This window comes from Wyeomyia smithii, chromosome 2 (genome assembly GCF_029784165.1).
Source record: "Wyeomyia smithii strain HCP4-BCI-WySm-NY-G18 chromosome 2, ASM2978416v1, whole genome shotgun sequence".
NCBI lineage: Eukaryota > Metazoa > Arthropoda > Insecta > Diptera > Culicidae > Wyeomyia > Wyeomyia smithii.
The window spans coordinates 211,394,551-211,416,139 of record NC_073695.1 but is presented as its reverse complement, the minus strand read 5'-3'; the positions used below and the strand labels follow the sequence as shown (position 1 = coordinate 211,416,139).

General features: G+C 40.4%; 1 protein-coding gene across 1 annotated transcript; it reads left to right on the top strand.

Moving 5' to 3' along the window:
- Positions 1-454: 454 nt before the first annotated feature.
- LOC129724555 (uncharacterized) lies at positions 455-21,588 on the top strand. Its single transcript, XM_055679543.1, has 4 exons — positions 455-748; positions 1,870-6,990; positions 20,637-20,741; positions 20,802-21,588. The coding sequence occupies exons 1-4, from the start codon at positions 643-645 to the stop codon at positions 21,500-21,502; spliced, it is 6,033 nt and encodes a 2,010-aa protein (XP_055535518.1). The 5' UTR covers positions 455-642; the 3' UTR covers positions 21,503-21,588.
- Position 21,589: the final 1 nt, after the last annotated feature.

The window sequence follows — 21,589 nt, the reverse complement described above, 5'->3', positions numbered from 1 at the left end:
TTGATAGCAATTTCAATTTTTCAGCCTAGTTCACAAGCCGCATCTCTCATTACGCTACCCGCCACAGGCGACTCTTATGTGCCAGTTCTAACATTGCAGACAAGCTTGCAAACAACAAAGTGGCGCGTACTATTTATGAAACATGTGCCTGTTAAATATAGCCAATCGACTACATACTTTATTATGTCGTTAAACTGTCTGTAGTGAACGTACTCTTTACATGACGAGTCTCTCGTTTACCTGTCCGTTTTCTTTACACCAAGATCACGTGCGTGGATGGAAGAATGAGTTAAGTAAAATGCAAAAATTGTTGACCTGTTGAACATGTGCTAAACAAAAGTTTGCGATCGGTCGTTTGGCTGTTCTGGGTAATCTATCAAAACAAATGATATCCTGCATATAGCTAGATGTTTACAGTCATATAGGTAGTCAAATCTGATGACCGACGAGACGGCTTTTGTGAGGACGAGACGGTAGAAGGACGGGTAATCCAACGATCGATTGTCGACTATTGGGCACCTTTTGTCCAGCTGTACATATGATCGTAGATCGAGCGAGCGGCTCGGGATTAGTTTGATTTATCTGCTCGTGAAATAAGGATGCTGAGTGTGGTGTGAGATAGTGCCCAACAGAGTGCAACTAATGAAAAAAATGGTTTTATACGATATAGAAATGATGTTGTCCCGTGTAATTATATTGTTCGCTGTTTTCGGGTTTAGTTGGAGTTTTACCTTATTACAGAGACCTGGTAAGTTTATAAATAGTGAAACGTGCTATTGGATAGGAGAAAAATGAGTGTATATTAAATTATTAGGTCATGGCGGTTAGCTGTTGTTTTTCTACTATAAAAGAGATACCAAAATCATGAATGAAATTCATACATTTCTGTTCTAAATCAAAACGATGAATATTTATTAAATTTCCATTTATTGCTAGTAAGTAACTATTTCTTCATATCATAGTTTGTGCAGCATTCAGTAGTTTAACAGCGTTCTCTTACTTGTATTACCAAGCAGCGATACTCTGCCGACTGTTCCAAGATTCAGAATGGGTTTTTTAATTGTAAAATATCGGTAGATACTATCGATTATCCATTGCTGAATATGAAATTTAAGACGTCCTTTTGTCTTTCACTTATTAGCGGATCACAGAATCACCAATTCTCCGCTGAGAGAAATCAATTTGTATATGGAAAAGTTCTTATAAACTTAGATTAAAAGAACTTAGATTAAAAGTACTTTTTCAAAACGCAAGCGCAAAATCGGTTTCTAATGAAAGATTGATATATTCTCCAACCGATGAGATTAATGAGATTTTTAAATGATACTCCTGTGATGCGATTGCTGATTATCATTTACTGACCGCTAGAAAAACGATGAATGTGAGCGCTTAATGATAAACAAATAGCAGAATTATCAATTACTGCTAATGATTACTGGATTAACGCTGAACGGTTATTTATTATTGATTAACTTTTATTTAATTTTACGAATAACACGGGATTTTTTTTATTATTAAGGTTTATCGATTATAGGCTAACGTTTTATGATAAACAAATAAACGAACAATAAAAATGATTTATTAAAACTAAAGACTGGATAGAGACGAAAATAACCCAGCAAAAAATACGAAAGATATTTCGAGTGAAGTTTCAACAAATATTTGACTAATTTGGGGAAATTCGTCATAACGAAAAAAAAAACCCGCCGGTAACAAAATAACATTTCAAAACGCAGACAATTCGCCTTTTTGATTTTAGCCTTTCCCAACTTAAACGACATTTTGATTAATGACTGGAAAACTGTGCGTTGGAAACGGTACAAAAAGAAGCTTTGAACTGAGCAATAATTCCAAGTTATTTTCTTTTAGTTGACAACAACGATGCGAACCCGTACAGTCGTTTCACATCTCACATGGGCACACAGGCTCGAGAAGATAATGCCCGAGGATACCGCGAGCTACTGAACTTGTTCTACCTTAGCCAAGTGATCGTCGCCTATCGGCAGCCTGCGGTGCCACCGACAAAACTGGACGAACTTGTCGGTGAGCTTTTGGAGCCACATTTTCAGCAACATCTTCGCTTCCTACTGAAGGACGTCGATGGTTTCGAAGAGATGAAGACTTTCGGGAGCGAAAATCCCAAAGCAGGGCAAAATCTTCGACGAAAGGCATATTTCGTGAACGATCAACGTCAGCTTATTCCGGTACTTCAAGCGATACTAGGTGCGATTCATTTGGACGAGATTGTGGATGACGAGTTTAGATCAAAATTAGCTCACCTAAGGGAAGATGCTAGCGCATTGGCGGTTGATACAGTTCGCGATAGGATGGCCCTGGTTGAAGCGTTAACAGAAAATTCACTGTCTAGTGAAGAACCGTGGACGATTTTCGATATTTTTGAAAATATTTTTGAGAAACAAGAAGAACAATCGTTCGAGGAATTGTACGATGTTGTTTCGGAGGAAGATGATGGACGTTTGAATTCTGGTGGAGCAAATGAGTTCTGGGTGGTTATTGATGACTCGGATGAGAATACTTCTCAGGAGGAAGTTGCGTGGGAGAACGTTGAGCAACCGGATACCTTTAACGAAGAAGTGGAAAATGAACTGAAGCCCATTCATGGAATTGATCGATTTGATTCTTTCGATAACTCGAAAGAACCACCACGTGTTAAGCTCCCAGTGTATCAGCCACCATTTGCAGCCAGACCACCGAGCTTCGCCGCCCCATGGGAAAATAAACTAGAACAAAATGCTCACTCTGAGACACCAGTGTCACACTTTGTACCGCAACCGGAATCTTCTGAAGAAGTTGTAGAAGTTGTCAATTATGCTCTTCCAGAAGAGCCAACTGAGCCTCCAACGAATGAGGTTCCTCCTGAGCAACCAGATGTCTCCAGTGGAGAGGTTGAAGAATTGGTGGACAATGAGTTGAACCCCGATGAGGAGGATGATCGATATGATTCTTTTGAAGATGCGAAACAACCACCAAAAGTTGATGTTCCGATCCATCGGCCACCATTTGTAGCTGGAGCACCAATGAGACCGATTTCTGCCACCTCGTGGGGGAATCAATTAGAACAGAATGCTCATTCTGAAATATCAGGACAATGGTCAGCATTCCAGCCACCTTTTATTTCCAGACCTTTGGTACCACACTTTGTACCACAACCGGAAAATTTTGTGCCAGGACAAAATTATTATGAGCATCAGCAAGTGACTACATCTCCGAAATCTGAAGAAGTTGAGCAACCGGCTGTCTCTAGCGAAGAGGCTGAAGAATTAGTAGATAATGATTTGAAGCCTGTTGAGGAGGATGATATCTATGATTCTTCTGAGGACACGAAACAACCATCAAAAGTTGATTTACCAATCCATCGGCCACCTTTTGCACCCGGACCACCAAAGAGACCGCTTACTGCCGCTACGTGGGGGAATGAGGTTGAACAGAACGCTCATTTTGAAGTGCCAGTGTTTCGGCCACCTTCTATTCTCAGACCACTGATGCCACACTTCATACCACAATCGGAAAATTTTGCGCCATCGCCAAATTATTATGGGCATCAGCAAGTGACTACACCTCCGGCATCTGAAGAAGTTGTCGAGCCTCCAAGAATTGAGGTTCCTTCAGTAATGAGCGTTGAGCAACCAGATTTCTCTAGTGAAGAGGTTGAAGAATTGATAGACAATGAGTTAAGGCCCGTTGTGGAGGATGATCGATATGATTCTTTTGAAGACGTTAAACAACCACCAAAAGTTAATGCTCCGATTCATCGGCCACCATTTGCACCCGTACCACCAAAAAGACCGATTTCTGCTGTCTCGTGGGGAAATGAGGTTAAACAAAATGCTCATTCCAAAGTGCCAGTGTTTCGGCCACCTTTTATCCCCAGACCTTTGGTGCCTCACTTCGTCCCACAACCTGAATCTTCGCCAGGGCCCAACTATAACGGTCATCAGCTGGTATATGAGACAAATCCTCCGACTCCTCAGCATGTTGTAGAAGTCGTCAATTATGCTCTACCTGTAGAACCCATTCATCCTTCAAGGTTTGAGGTTCCAGTTGAAGGACTGGTAGAAAACGAGATGAAGCCCATCGATGATCGATATGATTCTTCCGAGGGCTGGGAGCAGCCTCCAAGAGTTGATCTTCCCGTGTATCAGCCACCATTCGCACCGCCAATGAGACCGACTGTTGCCGCTCCATGGGAAAATAAATCAGAACAAAACCAACGACCAGTGTTTCGTCCACCTTTTATACCTAGACCTGCGGTCCCACACTTCGTACCACAACCTCAATCTTCTGCATCAGGGCCTAATTATTATGGACATCATCAGTATCAGCTTGTGTATGAGCATACACCACCGGCACCTGAGCAAGTTGTAGAGGTCGTGAATTATGCTCTTCCTGGAGAACCTGTCGAACCTCCAAGGATTGAAGTTCCAGTGTTGCGACCACCTTATAAGGCTACACCACCTCCACCGCCACCGTTTGTCGAGAACTCCACGGTCACACAGAAACAGGAAACGACCACAGCAGCTCCATACAAACTAGTGCAAGTAGTAACAGAAGCTAATGTCGAGGTACCAAGTTCTACGCTACCGGCATACGTCTACCATATCGCTTCTTTGTTGGATAAAAAACAGGTGACTAATAGTACTGAACAGATCATTGCAGTTTCTCCAACTAAATTAGGCACATTAGTTCCTGCTGTTGTGAATGCCACTAGCACAACTAAGACTTCGGTTCAAGAGCAGCCTTATATAACCGTAATTCCAGCTTTGTACAACGAAGTATCCGTCGCAACTGCCAATTCTAGTGTCAACGTATCCATAGTTACGGTTCCTGAGAATGACACTTATGCTCAAGTTGGTAGTGCAGTGACCGAGGTAACTGTTTATGTAACTGTCAAACCAGAACTAGTAACATCCGTTCCAGTGGTTCCCGTTCAAAATGTAACATGGAACGTTAGTAAGTTGGAAGAGCAAAATAAATATTGGAGTAGTAGTACAACTGAGTCTCCAGTTACCATTGTACAAAACGTTTCGCCTGTTGATGTGGTGAAATCTTTGACAATGAGTCCTGTACAAAGCGTTTATGTAACTGAAAATATTAATATTATTAACCAAAACTCTACTGTTACTGTTACTAACACCGCACAAAACGTAAGTAATCTAGAAGAACAAAACCAATATTGGAGCAACAGTGCTACTGAGTCTCCTGTTACCATTACCACTCATCGAACTTCAACTGTTGATGTGATAGAAGCTGTGACTCTCAGTCCTGTACAAAGCATTCATGCAACTGAAAATTCTGCTGTTACACAAGGTGCCGTTAATGTAAGTGTAGTGGCACCAACATTTCCTGAATCTACTGTAAATGCAACCACGGTGACAAATGTTACGAAAACTTCCGATAGTTCAGAGTATCAAATGATTAACCAAGAAATAGTGACAGCAACTCCTACGAGTAGTCCCTCGTCTACATCTACCTATTTGGAAGCTACGACAGTGGTGGCACCAACAGTTCCTGAATCTACTGCCAATGTAACCACAGTGATTAATGTCTCAAATCTTCCGGAATCTACTGTCAATGTAACCGCGGTGACAACTGTTACAAAAACTGCTGATAGTGCAGACTATCAAATAACAAACCAGGAAACAGTGACAGCAATTCCTACGAGTAACCCCTCGTCTACATCTATCTATTTGGAAGCTACGACAGTGGTGGTACCAACAATTCCTGAATTTACAGTCAATGTAACCTCAGTGACAAATGTTACAAAAACTCCTGATAGTTCAGAGTATCAAGTGGAACCAGCAACGGTTGTTACAAATCGACAAACGGTGACTGAACCTCCTACGACAGTCCTGACTACCGATACGCCAAACTCAGTAACGACATCTACAGAAATATTCAAAGCCCCAAATTTCAACCCGACTGTTATTGTAAGTGTAAATAGTACCTCCGCAACTGCAAACGAAACACTAAAAGTAGTGGCTATTCCGGAAGAGGATGAAAAAACCGATTACGTGTTTGTCGAAAACCAAAAAGGGAACGTTTTCCCGGTCGAAATTTCCACAATCCAAAATCCAGAGGTGCTGAAACCTGACCCCACCATAAAAGAACCTCACTACAACGGGTTCCGTCCAACGCCGATAGAAAAAGACTCAACCAGTTTAACTTCCCGCATAGACAGCCAGTTGACACCGGAAAAGGAAGATACGGACGTGCTGTTCTGGTCTCGGCCGGAATCGGAGCGGTACAAGAATACGGACCGCCTTTTCGAGGTCAAAAAAATTGCCGACGCTCTGGAACAAAGTGTGATGAGTTTGAATAAATCGGATTCACAAACAGAACAGAAAAACTCCGGCACAGCAGTTCTTGACAACGGTGTCGAAATTACGAACAAAAATAGTTTCACAGACTCCACGGATCCTCTGGAAGAGGAGAATCTGGTAGAAGACCTGATATGGGATCCCACATTTCTGATTAACCAACCGGAGTCGATGTTTGAGTTGCAAACCTTCGTCAATCCGGCCGAAAGCCATCAACCGGAAGAAAATAGCCCCCTAAAACAGCCGAAGGAACCGGAAGAACCAGTCAAAAACGAATCGGGCATAGAATCGACAAACTTGATTGACGATGGAGGTTATCCACCATATTACAATAAATCGGATGTGGTTTTCGAGTCAGAGAAGCTGCCTCATCCGATTGACGTCAGCCAGCCGGCGGATCTGATTGAACCAGACGAGGTTAAGAGTTCTATTATGGCACCAACTGCCTTAACTAGTTTATCTTCGATTAAGGAAGCCAGTTCTTCAGCCAATCAGGATGCAGTGAAACCATTACCCGTAGATGAGGATCACGCACAGATTGCTGTAGAAGGCAGCAAACCTGAGCTGGATAAGGATTCCATTCCACTTTGGCTACAGGAAGACAATATGGTCGAGGAATTCGAGCCGTATTCTGCGCAATCGGAGGATCTAGGTGAGTGATATATTTTTTTAAAATTCATTTTCCATTACGAATACAAATTAAAAATTTTACTTCGATATTCCTTTTTAATGGAAGATGTGAAGTATATTTCGTAGTTTTTAAATGATTTCGCTATTGATAATTTTTAATTAAAATATTATTTTTTTAATTGGAAGAAATGCTGATCTGATAAGTGCAACTCAAGGCTTAATTATTCATAGAACATTGTTTTGCGTCAAGAATAACTTTTTGAAAGAGCACAACGTATGGTTTAAAACGTAGTTGGATGATCAAAATATCTTCCAATGAAAAATGTGCAAAATTAAACTTATTTTCAGAAAAAAATGCACTGAAGTAAAAATTCAACTGAACAAATTTATTAATATGTTCTCACATTATGATAATTTTGAAAAAAAAAGAGTATAGTAAGCCTAGAAATTCGGTAACACTATTTTGTTTGAAAATAACAAAAATAACAAACAATTTATTTTAATACATGGGACTTGACCTGCATCACGTTGAAAACTGTCTTTCTTGTCTTTGTGAGGTTCCGTTTGACGATAACCCAGTATTTTTCTATAAGGAGGAGCTCTGGAATGTTGAAAGGGTTCTTTTTCTTTGGCACCACCTGGACGTTGTTCACGGCATATCACTTCATGGACTTTTTTTCTTAATAGCAAGGTGCCAAATCCGGCCAAAACAGAACAAAGCAACTCAACACAGTTGCACACAGTTGAGGAAAGACAACAGAAGATTTTTAGGCACTCCTGCACATAAATTTCCCGGTTGATGGAATCAAAACCTTTCGCGATAAGTATGTAGCTCATCAATTATAGGGATTGATGGCCTACCACACGAGATATTTCTTTGCAATCTTCGGCAGCTTAATGTGTTTGAAAGTCTCCTTTCCTCTTCCAGTCATCGTCTAACATTCCTGTCAAGAGAGCTGTATAAGCTGTCTGCCATAGCGTAAGTTTCATCATACTTTACGACGTAATCAAACTTCGTAAGCATCTTCACGTACAGCTTTCGCGATCGTTGTCTGGCCGACTCATTTAGCATATCGTCGCGATTTGAAGTCATTATTTTTTTGTAAGACGACAGTCTGGCTCGTTACTTAGTTTGATTCACAGTTGTAGACGACACTCATAGCTTATTTGCGGTATCTCGGACGGAAAGGTTGGGATTCCGCTTGAAACTACTGGCCACTATTTTCATTGTTTCTGTGGCCTTCGGATTTCGTTTTACTCCCGATCCTGTCTTTCTGGCAGTTGACAAACGACAAACGTTCTGCAAACACTTTTATTATGTTGGTTACGGTTGATTTGGCCACATTCTACAATTTGAACAAGTAGCTTGGATTTTCACGTGAGCGAAAGTTTGATGCATTGCTTTTCACCATTTTCGCAACTGAAGAGCGAATGTCAAAATCAAACATATGGCATGATACTATACACACATTTTTAAACTGAAAAATGTTCAGGTTTTTTTATAGACGATAAAAATAATACGATAAATTGAAGTTGACTAATTTTTCACCGTAACACCTTTTATACAGATTTTTTTATTTAATTTTACGTTTTTAGATAAAACTTAGGCATGTTTGTTGGAAATGATGTTACATTTACAAATGTATAATTTTGAAATTTTCGTCGACTGCCTATTGAAGAAAAAAAAAACAACAGAAGAACTCTTCATTACCTTCTCTAATTTTGTGGTAAAATTCAATCTTTTTTTTAAGTTGCAGAGGTGCCGCAAGATTAACGAAGAATTACGAGATTGTGTCAATGTATTTCTTGTAGTAACACACTCGATTAGGGTACACTGGAGTTTTTTTTACGCGGTTCATTTTTATGCGTTTTGCTAAACGCGATTTTTTTTACAATAACTTGGTTTATTTTTATGTGATTTAGAAGACTATTTGTACGCGGTATCAAATAAGTTTAGTATAAGTACATCTAATCTAACCTTTAAAAAGCGATACAATCAACCGCGTAAAAAAGACCCCAGTCAGGGTTGATATTTGCTGACACTCTTGAGTGAAAGTGAAAAAAAGCATCCATAAACGATATTTTTTTACAATCCTTTCAGAGTTCCCCTTTCCCGCTTTTTGCATGGAAGTGAACTGTCAAAACACGTCATTATATTTCATGCGATGAAAGCAAGACAACAAAATCAGTTTATCAGTTAACGAAAATTGTCAAGGCATCGGTCAGTGTCAGTGAAAATGTGCTTCGGTGAGGTTTATTTTGGTTGAGTGGACTGTTTGTTTTTCTTTTCGCTTTGAAGTGAAAATCATTTGGTTGGATTTGTCGTCAAATTTTATTCCGTAACCGTGAACAATGCGTGCGATCTATTTCATCTGAGGATAACAGCACGTTACTAGGACGATAATCTAGTGTATCTGAAAGAGTGCTGCGATCATTGGAAGTGAAAATTGAAAATGATTGGCTGTAATTTTCGAAAAATTTTGCTGGGGAAAATGACTTTTATTAGCACTGACCCCAGTGTAAATAAATTCTATGGTCTCTTTGATCAATGATTGGTTTCAGTTTCGAGTAATATTCAGCAATTTTAGGTTGTCTTCCAGAAACTGGAAGAATATTGGATTTCAAAATGGATGAGGTTGATTTTCGGCTTTCGTGCAATTGTGTGTAATTTTCCTATCGATTACTGTAAGCATAGAAGAAATTCGTTGAAAACTGATTATAAAGTTTGAACTGAGTTTAAAGCATTTAAAATTGGACAGTTTTCGTGACGCATTCAATGATTAGATTTTCAATTTTTACCCTCGGTCAGAGTGTTGCCATAGGACGTAATTCTACGTCAAAAACGTCCCTTGGCAGGGCCGAAGATCAATTACGTTTATGGCAGCATCCATTAATTACATAATGCTCATAGGGGAGAGGGGAGGGGTTTTCCTTGAGCGTTACGATTTGTTACATAGGAGCGGAGGAGGTAAGATCAGCGTTACGTAACACAAAAACTCTGGATAGACTTTTCAAAAATGAGCATTTTTATCAAGCAAATTCATCTACAACGTCATTCCGCGTCGAACACTCGACAGAAACGGACGTGCAAAGTGGTCGTTCTATTACAATCCGGTCCGTGTGTACGAATAGCCAAACAAAAGAGTGTATTATTCGCGCTAAAGGCCAACTAGATTGTGAGTTGTGTCGCTACGTTCTGTACCCGGCTCGCAACTTTGGCTGTATTGGTGCAAAATACCAGCTGCAGTTTTGATCTGTTCTTGCAGTGTTAATGCTGAAAAATGTATTCACTGTGGGGAAAACCAGCATGAGCTCTCCACATGCCCGGTGTACATGCAGCGCAGAGATAAAATCAAGCGGTCACTTAAGGAGCGTTCAAAGCGTTCTTATACTGAGATGCTGAAGAAGACCGTGACCACTTCTACCATAACATCGAACCCCTTTGATCTGTTGTCCTCTGATGAAACCGATTCTGACGATTCACGGGAACATCTTATGCCAATCCTGGGGAGTCTAGGAAGAGGAAAAATGTTTCTTCTCCTAAACTTCCCCGTAAAGGTCCTAAGATTTCCCAAAGTGTAATGAAAAGTACGAACAAACCAAACAGTGCTGCGGAAAAACTGAAGCAAACTCCTCCTGGGCTTGCAAATTTAAAGTCCCAGAAGGAGTTCCCAGCACTGCCAGGAACATCTAAAACCCCAGTTGTTCCTTTTGCACATCCAGTTGATGAAACAAACTCTGGATTAGTGAAATTTTCTGACATTGTGGACTGGATTTTCGAAAATTTCAATGTACCCGATTCAATTAAATTTTTTCTTACAGCATTCCTCCCAACAGTTAGATCATTTTTGAAGCAGTTGACTGCCCAATGGCCCCTCCTTGCAGCGATTGTATCCTTCGACGCCTAATTAAACTGCGTATATGAAGGATTCTATCTCTGTCTTACAGTGGAATTGTAGAAGTATTTTACCAAAAATTGATTCGTTTAAAGTTTTGATAAATAAAAACAAATGCGATGCATTTTCCCTTTGTGAACCTTGGCTTACTTCAAATATTGATCTCAACTTCCATGATTTTAATATTATTCGCCTTGATCGAGACACCCCATATGGAGGAGTACTTCTAGGGATTAAAAAGTGCTATTCTTTCTATCGTATTAACCTCCCCTCGATTCCAGGCATCGAAGTTGTCGCATGTCAAATGACAATACAAGGTAAAGAGCTTTGTATTGCCTCAATATATATTCCTCCCAGAGCACAGGTTGGGCAACGGCTGCTCTTTGATTTAATAGAACTTCTTCCCTCGCCACGTTTGATTTTGGGAGACTTCAACTCTCATGGTGTGGCTTGGGGTTCCCCTTACAATGATAACCGCTCCTCTTTAATCTATAACCTTTGCGATGAATGACACGTATCTCGAAACCTCCAGCGCGGCCAAGTGCTTTGGATCTATCCTTATGTTCGACGTCGCTACGGTTGGATTGCACATGGAAGGTAATCCTCGATCCTCACGGTAGCGACCATCTGCCTATTCTTATTTCAATTACAAACGGGTCAACTCGCATGCGACCAATTGACATTCCGTATGACCTCACACGGAATGTCGATTGGAAGTTATACGAGGAAATGATTTCAAAAGCGGTCGAGTCGATTCAACATCATCCACCACTTGAAGAATACAACCTCCTCGCGGGCTTGATTCTCGACGCCGCGTTGCAAGCCCAAACGAAGAAATATCCCGGCTTAACGATCAAAGAGTGGCCTCCCACTCCGTGGTGGGACCAAGAGTGCTCCGATGTCTACACGCAAAGATCCGACGCGTTTTTCGCCTTCCAGAAAGGAAGTATACCTGGCGAATCAAATTCAACTTGTTGAAGAATCTACCCGGCAATGCCAAGAGGCGCTTGTTGAACTTGTTCAATAAGTTCCTGGAGCAAAACATTGTACCGCAGGATTGGAGGCAAGTGAAGGTGATCGCCATCCAAAAACCAGGGAAACAAGCTTCTGATCACAACTCTTATAGGCCGATTGCAATGCTATCCTGTATCCGGAAATTGATGGAAAAAATGATACTCCGTCGTTTAGACCATTGGGTCGAATCAAATGGTCTACTATCAGATACTCAATTTGGCTTCCGCCGTGCCAAAGGGACGAATGATTGTCTTGCGTTGCTTTCAACAGATATTCAGCTGGCGTATGCTCGCAAAGAACAAATGGCGTCTGCGTTCTTGTACATTAAGGGGGCTTTTGATTCTGTTTCTATTGACATTCTTTCGGGTAAACTTCACCGGCAAGGATTTTCTCCAATTTTAAACAACTTTTTGCACAATTTGTTGTCCGAAAAGCACATGCATTTTACGCATGGCGATTTGGCAACTTTTCGCATTAGCTACATGGGTCTTCCCCAGGGCTCATGTTTAAGTTTTGTAAAGAAAACTTTTATGTAAATGACATCGACGAATGTCTGGCAAATTCATGCACGATAAGACAACTTGCAGACGACAGTGCAATCTCTGTTACAGGAGCCAAAGCTGCCGATTTGCAAGGACCATTGCAAGATACCTTGGACAATTTGTCTGCTTGGGCTTTACAGCTAGGTATCGAATTCTCTCCGGAGAAGACTGAGATAGTAGTTTTTTCTAGGAAGCATGAACCTGCTCAGCTTCAAACACAATTAATGGGTAAAACGATTTCTCAGGTTTTGGTACACAAATATCTTGGTGTCTGGTTCGACTCTAAAGGCACCTGAGGTTGTCACGTTAGGTATCTGATGAAAAAAAGTCAACAAAGAGTGAATTTTCTTCGTACAATAACCGAACAATGGTGGGGAGCCCACCCAGGAGACCTTATAAGGCTTTACCAAACAACGATATTGTCTGTCATTGAGTACGGGTGTTTCTGCTCCCGCTCCGCAGCAAACACACTTTTGATCAAACTGGAGCGAATACAATATCGTTGTTTGCGTATCGCCTTGGGTTGCATGCAGTCGACCCATACGATGAGTTTGGAGGTCTTAGCTGGAGTACTACCATTGAAAAACCGCTTCTGGAGCCTGTCTTCTCGCATTCTTATCAAATGTGAGGTCTTGAACCGTCCTGTGATTGAAAATTTTGAAAGGTTAATCGAACTTAATTCTCAAACCCGTTTTATGACATTTTATTTCAATCACATGTCCCAAAATATTAACCCTTCTTCAAATATTCCAAATCGTGTCGACTTATCAAATACTTCTGATTCTACTGTGTTTTTCGATTCATCCATGATAGAAGATACTCGTGGAATCCCGGATCATTTACGCATGCAGCAGATCCCAAAAATTTTTTCCAATAAATATCGAAACATCAACTGCGACAATATGTACACCACTGACGGATCACTTCTAGATGGGTCCACTGGCTTCGGTATCTTCAATAACAATTTAACCGTCTCCCATAAGCTCGATAATCCTGCTTCTGTTTACGTCGCAGAATTAGCTGCAATTCAGTACACCCTAGGGATTATCGAAAAAATGCCCACGGACCATTATTTCATCTTTACGGACAGTCTCAGTTCCATTGAGGCTCTCCGATCGATGAAAGATGTTAAGCACTCTCCGTATTTCCTGGGGAAAATACGGGAACATCTGAGTGCTTTATCCGAAAAATCTACTCAGATTACCTTAGCGTGGGTCCCTTCTCACTGCTCGATACCGGGTAATGAGAAAGCGGACTCTTTGGCTAAGGTGGGCGCAACAAACGGTGATATTTATGAAAGACCAATTGCCTTTAATGAATTTTTCGCATTTGTACGTCAGAATACGATCATCAGTTGGCAAAATTCTTGGACCAAGGGGGAACTGGGAAGGTGGTTACATTCCATAATTCCCAAGGTATCGACGAACCCGTGGTTCAAGGGGTTGGATGTAGGTCGGGATTTCATTTGCGTGATGTCCCGGCTTATGTCCAATCACTATAGATTTGACGCGCATCTCCGTCGTGTTGGGCTCGGGGAAAGTGGTATCTGTGCCTGTGGTGAAGGTTATCACGACATAGAGCACGTTGTTTGGTCATGCCCTGTACACCGTGACGCCAGGTCTAGATTAATAGCTTCCCTGCAGGCCGAAGGTAGGCAGCCGGCTGTTCCTGTTCGTGATGTCTTGGCGAGCCGTGACCTATCCTACATGTCCCTTATATACGTTTTCCTGAAATCCATCCACGCCCCAGTTTAGTCCTATCCCCTTCCGCCTACATCCAACCAAACGACAAGAACACGTTAAGACCCCGGATCCGGAAACAGCAATCAGACCCGCACGATACTCTCAAGGCCCGATTGAAACAACCCAATATGCCAGTCCGTAATATCTTGGCCCAGCAGCGGAACAAATTTAATATGCTGCTTACCTATGGCAATGAAAACCATCAAACAGCAAACCTGTGCTTTTAATGCAAAATATTCTAGCTTTAAGTTAGATTTAGTTTCAGCTCGTAGTCGGCAGCGAGGATAAAAAATTTGCTTTTAGTTATTAAGATACTTTAGAAAGTAAGCTACCAGATATAATTGGCGCCGTTGAACATTGAATTGTATTTGTGCCGTGTCAAATAAACTGGAGATGAAGAAAAAAAAAATCTACAACGTGACGTTATTTTTATGGAAGATAGGTGTTGGCGTTACGTTTCGTTACATATGGGGGATGGGGGCCCAAAAATGTTTTTTTTTGCGTTGCGTTATTTATGGATGTCGCCTAAATGTTACTGTGATTTTCTCATCAGGTGCTTTTATTTATGCTTATGTCAGGCTCCTAGTGTCACGAGGTCTTCAGAAAAATGTTGTTTCTGTTAGTGCGATTAAAAGCAGTGAAAAAAATACTTGCGCTCAAATTTGTTCCAATTGGTGAACCTCTCGTTCACCTAGGGGTGAACAAGATTTTAGAAAAATGAGAGATGGGTTTTTTATCAGGTTGTATTTCAAAATTTTCCTACAAACCCCTCTACATAGAGCACGTCGTTATATAGAAAACATCTAGAGATTTTACTAAGTATTAAAAATTTTGCCCGCCATCTTGACTTTAATCAGTAAATCGGGTTTTTTTTAACAATTTTGCAACCACTGATTCCAACTTTGAGACCAGCATTTGAGAGCATCAACGCGCATAATTTCAACGCAACAGACGACGAATTTAACCTATCGTGAATGGAAGCACAGCACGAGATGAATGGGGCTTTGTTTTTTCTTTGAAATTACAACGAACAATTTTATCGGTTTACAACTATTGTTAAGCGGATCCCGGCTGAGCAATAGCTTAATAAGGCGTTATTCAACAATATTGGTTGTTATGTTTGCCTCCTTTGCCACGATCAGACAGTGTAATTCACAAATTTGATTGAACAGAATAGCAATGTGACGATAAACAAAACTGCTACGGAGAGTGTTAACGCAACCAGCAGCCAACGCAGCGTAGATTATAGAATAAGGGAATTTGAGAAAGAGGATGGAATGCGCTGCACATTGTTTGTAGGTACACTAAAGTCGCTTTTTACGCGGGGGATACATGCCGCGTATAAAAACCGCGTAACAAAAACCGCATAAATTCCGGAATCCGCGTAAAAAAAAGCGTAAATTCCGGAATCTGCGTAAAAAAAACCGCGTAATTTCCGGAATCCGCGTAAAAAAGCCGCGTAAAAAAACCAAAAAAAAAAGCGACCTTAGTGTATATAGACGAACGTTGTGCATGGAAGAACATTAATTGGTCGTCAACTTTATACCGTCAACAAACATATCATTAAAAGCACAGAAAATCTTCCGTCCGTTTGAGGAGAGTTGGGCAAGCGCTCTATTTCCGAAAGAACTAAAGCTGTTACGAAATACTACACTAGGTCCAAGTAAATTGGGTTACAAGCACATTTTTAAAGCTAAATTTTCTGAGCTAGTGTGTTATGAAATATTCAGTTTCAAAGGGTGTCCCACATTGAATGGCATCATCAAAAAAAAAAAAATGCTGTAGAAAATTACCTAGTTGACCGAATCTGTTCAAACTTTCAGACAATGAAATATTACCCGTTAGTAAGCTTTTGGCATATTTGTTTCATTGAATCAATGCCATGACTGTACGCGCGCACCTCATGCTTCTTAACTCCACTCATTAGGTTTTGTATAACACCTAGCTGCAGTTTTTTTCTGTACGGAGATCCACTTTTTCTTGATGTTCTGCTCAGATTTGACTTCTTTTGAATGCTTTCGTAGTGCCTGCTTCATTACAGCTCAGTACTCTTCGATAGACCTTGGTTCCGATGCTATGGGGGAGGAGGGGGGGGGGGTGGTGTCGGTGTTCATGACCTTGGGTACGAAAAGGGCTTCGTACAACTTCAGGACATAATTTAAATAGTGGCACGAAGCTAGATCAGGCCAGGAGATTGTAGGTCACTCGCGTTGCTACAACTGATAAAGCAGGCATTTCTGCAGGCACTCCTTGAAGTAGATCTCCCCGTTTACAAGATCGTTTGCCTAATCAATTGTTTCTGGCAAACTTTTGAAGGTTCTATTTCATTACTTCCTCTGGAATATCAAACTAGTGCTGAGCAGTGAAGTGAGGTGAAGTGAGGCCCGGAAGCAGCCTCAAGTCAGCCTTGACGTAATGATTAGACAATAATGCTCCGGCAGCATCTGGTGTACAGTTCCGCCCATGTTTCTTCCACCGTATTTTGATGTTTGTCATGATTTGGAGCCTTCTTAACTCAGTTGGTATAGCACCGGTGCTAGTTGATATTTTTCGGTGAATAACTACTGAACATCTATGTTTTCGCGTGATGTTTCGGTCTACTACTACCTTTTAGCTATCTTCAGACGCCTGCAATTTTATTTTAAAAACATAAACATTATAAAAAACATAAAAAATTCTGAAAGGTAGTAGTAGGCCGAATCGTCGCGCAAAATTATAGTTGTTTAGTAGTTATTCAACGAAAAATATCAATTATTATGATACACACCTTCTTAACTTTGTACGTATGTCGTCCCTCCCGGTCCTTGGCTCTCTTAACGAAAGACTTGGACAGATTCAACTTTTTGATCACATCCGACCGAAGCATTGGAATTCCGCTTAAACGCTTTCACAATAATCTGATTCTCATCACTAATAGAACATCCATTATGGTCGCATTTCTTTTTCCGTTCGATGCTCAGAATTTCGTAAAAACGTCAAATCACACGACTCACTGTTTACTGCACGATTCCGAGTTGTTTTTCGATATCCCGATGAGAGCGTTGACGATTTTCCAGGTGCAATTCGACGTGGAACAACCTTTAGGCCAATTCTGGAAGTTGTTTGGAGTCTTCGACGACGTATATTTCATCGTCCATTACGACGCAAGAAAATTTTGTGAAAAAATCGCAATACAGATTTCGATTGCGTGTTTTTGTCGTCAAATTCTGCTTATCGTCGCGGTTGGGACTTTCTTGATTTTGTAGGACTTCTAACCCGAACGCTTCTTCAATTTCTGAACGAATCCTGGTGTCATTCCTACTTTTCGAGCCACATTTTGGGATTACAGAATTTTATGTGTTTACATGTGTGGTCCCCGTGGTTAGCGATGTCGGTCGGCTTGCTCTCGCACACGGTTGTGATGTCGGGTTCGATTCCCGATCAGTTCGAGGATCTTTTCGAGCTGGAAGTTTTCTCGACTCAGCACTGGGGCACGGTGTACCGTTATACCTACCCTACAACATGTAATATGTGACAAAAACAATATCGATAACGAATTCTCTCAACTAATCTAGTTGATCGAGACTGCTATTAGCCCTCCAGACTAGCGTGCGATATTGTTGTAGATGTGTTAACATGTGTATTCAACTCACGTTATAACGTTGCAAATTCATACAATGTTGCCAGTTAGTTTTGCCCGTATGTTTCGAAAAGGCCAATGTGTAGCAGTGCCTTAAAATATCAATGTTTATTCATGAGTAAATAAATTGGGTTGTTAAGCTATTCACGGATTTCCGTTTTTTATATGTTATCTAAAAGAATGTAGTTTTATAATCAAAACGTGATTTTTTAAAACTTTATATTACTATCCTTCGATTTTTGAATGAAGAATAAACATTCGCTCTAAATCGCTAAAATGACAGTTGGTATATGGGCGAACTGTCATTGTAGCGATTTCGAGCAGTTTTAAATCGTGATTTAAAAAGCGAAGGACAACGATAGAAAGTTTTTTTAAATCACGTTTTACTTAGAAAATGTAGATCTTTCAGATGACATAAAAAACTGATAAAGCTAAACAGCCCAATTGAATCAATCTCAGTGTTAGCACATTTTTTCTCTGATGCAACTCAGTAACCTATGTTCATTGCGACGATGCATGAATATCGTTTCTCATATTCAATGACAGAACAGTGGAATGAATATCAAAGGCCTCGTAATGATATTCAAAGAAGTTTCGGTGATTATCAATCCAAGTGGTGCGAATCTGTTCAGAAGCTGTACACTGCCCAGCCCAGTACAGAATAAATGGTCGAATAAGGTTAATTTTGATTTTCACTATTTTGATATGATTTTTATTTTTGACGATCAAAATATCAACACGAGTGTTAAAGTTTATCTTGCCGGTGTTCACCGGTTGTTTGGTATCATGAATATCAACGGTCGCATGGGTAGTATGATTATCAATATAAAGACGGCTGAAAATCGCTGCTTTTGAATATCATGACAGTGAATATTCTCAGTACTGATGTGTACTATTGCCCCATGCGTACTTTTGTCCCTCACTACCTCCTCCGTTCGCGCACGACTTTTTCGTTTCGTTCGTTCACGAAATGTCAAAAAAAAATCAAAGTAGGCGAAAGTATGGGCCCCCAGCTATGTTTAAGTGTTAGGAGTTTGCCCATAGCTTGATTATTGATTTGAATTGAAGCCCAGCGCGAGATTAATGGGACTTTGTCTATCCTTTGGTTTTGCTTCCTTTGCCACTACCAGATAGTGTAGGTACGTGCAAATTCGACTTGACCGAGTAGCGATGCGATGATGAACAAAACTACTACCTGTATCATGAAAAACCCACGTGATTGTCTACCTATGGAGAGGACTATCAAATCATTTATTTAGAATGTCCGATGAGTTTTCTTGATCTAATTACTGAATATTCACTGATTTGGCCTGAAATTCTTCTAATATTTCTTGATATTCAGCTAGAATCTCAGGTAGAAATAACATACATCATTTGAAAAAGACGCGTTTTTTGAGCAAAACGTGATTTTAAAAAAATGTTTATCCTTTTCCTTCGATTTTCAAATGAAGAATTAACAAACTGCTCGAAAGGTTTCAAATGACATTTCACCTATGTACAGCATATGGGGGAACTGTCATTTAAGGCATTTCGAGCAGTTTTTTATTCTTCATTTAAAAATCGAAGGGAAACGATGAACATTTTTTAAAAATCACGTTTTGCTCAGAAAATTGCACTCTTTTAGCTGATATGTAAAGATCAGAAAACCATGTAAAACTTTAGGCCCAATTGCCAAAACCTTGCGGATAGAAAACGACAAAGAAATGTTTCGGTTTCTCCTAAAATCTGTCCACCTCCTTATATAACATTTTATCGTCATACCTCGTCTGTGCTTGGATTGCATCATAGCGGTTGGTTGAACTTGAATCAAACTGCCTTTAAATTTTAACTACTTTACTTTCAAAAAATGAACTTGCCACATACTTGACACATTTCGTAGTTGCTCTTCCGTGATTGATCTTAGCTAGTAAAGTTGCACAAAGGACCACCATTTGAGGTTATTTACCGTCTTCAGTGTACAATAATTCAGTAGCTTCCGCTTTATATAGATCGATAACGGCGCTGGATACGTTCTGACGGTCGAATAGGGAAGAAACGAAGGAAGTGTTACAATCTTTGTTACCAGAGACCGAGTTTACCTATGCATTTCTAACGACTGTGACGGAAATGATGAATACTTTACCATCGTGGTCAGTGACGGATTTTTATACTTTTAACCTTCCCTCGGAAATTATAACAGCCTGGGGGAGGTATTCATTCAATTGTGTGTGACTTTTTTCCTGGAATTTCACGTGAGGTCAAGTAGAGGGATGGGAGAGAGCCTGAGAATAAATCCATTCGTAAAAGTCTCACTGTCAATGAACGTAATGATTCTACTAAGATTCGAAGTCATGACCATTCGTTTATCAAGGCGGACTTGGTAACAATAAGGCTGCAAGCTCCCTTGAAAAAACGTTTTTAAAAATAATTTTATAAACTAGAGTGTTTTATTCTCAATCAAACGAAATATCAATGACTAATATCCGTCCAGTGGTTGTAAACTTATAAGCATTTGAAATCTTTTATTCTACCGTTTCGCATTATTCCCGGTTTTTTAGCATTCCACCCAACTAAAGTAAGACGTAATTCTACGTCAAAACTTCGGTAAAATCACTACGAATCTTTATAAAAAGTTTTTAAGTACTTGTTGAAGCTTTTTAGAAGTTTGACTAAAGCCCGTCTAAAGGCAGCACTGGGCACTAGAGGGTTAAACTTCAACGCGTTGCACACCCATTTGAATACTTACTTTCGACGAAAAAAATATGTTCATTGGAGATCAAGATACGCCTTGCGTCTTAATTAGAGATTAGAACTGGAACTGCATTCATTTTTTGTTAATTAATAATAAACCTAATAACCAGTATGTACATTTTCAGCCACAACAATCGTTGAAACTCAACCTGCCAGTATTGAAACAACTATCAACAAAACCAATAGCGTTCATCCTAAGCCCAGCGCCCATGGCGAATCACTCGATCAAGGTAAAATTTAATGTTTTATCCTATCAATTTATCGATTTATCAATTATTCCTATAATATAGCGGAAATCACATTGCTTCGCATCAAGAACGAGATGCTGCAGGTGATCGGTTTTGTTGAGGAAAAAACGGGCCTACATTTGAGCAATCACATCTCCCAGCAAGAGCTGGACGACCTGGTTGACCGGCTTAGTCACACCGAGTTATTGGAAATGGTTCAGGAGCATGGCGTTAATCGAGTGGCGGTGATAACTAGACTTCAGCAGTTCCTATTATCGAAGCATTCTGTCGAAGGAGATACTATTGTACACATACTGGAATCACTTAAGCAAGGTGAGAAGTTGGAACCGGACGATGGCTACTTCGAGGCGCACTACAGTGTTGAACCAGTCGCTGAAGATGTTCCAACTAATACGCCTGAAGTTGTTGGCGAGTTGACCGACGCACTGGAAAAAGAGTTTTCCGAAGATACCGAGTTACTTACTAGTGTAACGACCCCCAGTACCAATGTGTCGTTGGAAGAAACATCGAATGACAATGACGCTACAACTGAACTTACGAAATTGCAGCCAGACTCTCCCACCAATCCAACGGACACTGAAACACAACTAGACAGTGATAAGGCTCGAGCGGCGACGAGCAGTTTAGATTCAGACCAGACATTTCTCGACGAATCATCCGTTGAAGCGCAATCTCTGGAGTTGGATAGCGTTAGCACTGAACAAAGCCCTCTAACAAATGACTCCGACGTCAACTCATCATAATTAGCAATAATCAAAACTATGTGATTTATGTTATCGAAACTGTATTTTAAGAAAAACAAAAAATAAAGACAATTTTTAAATACAAAC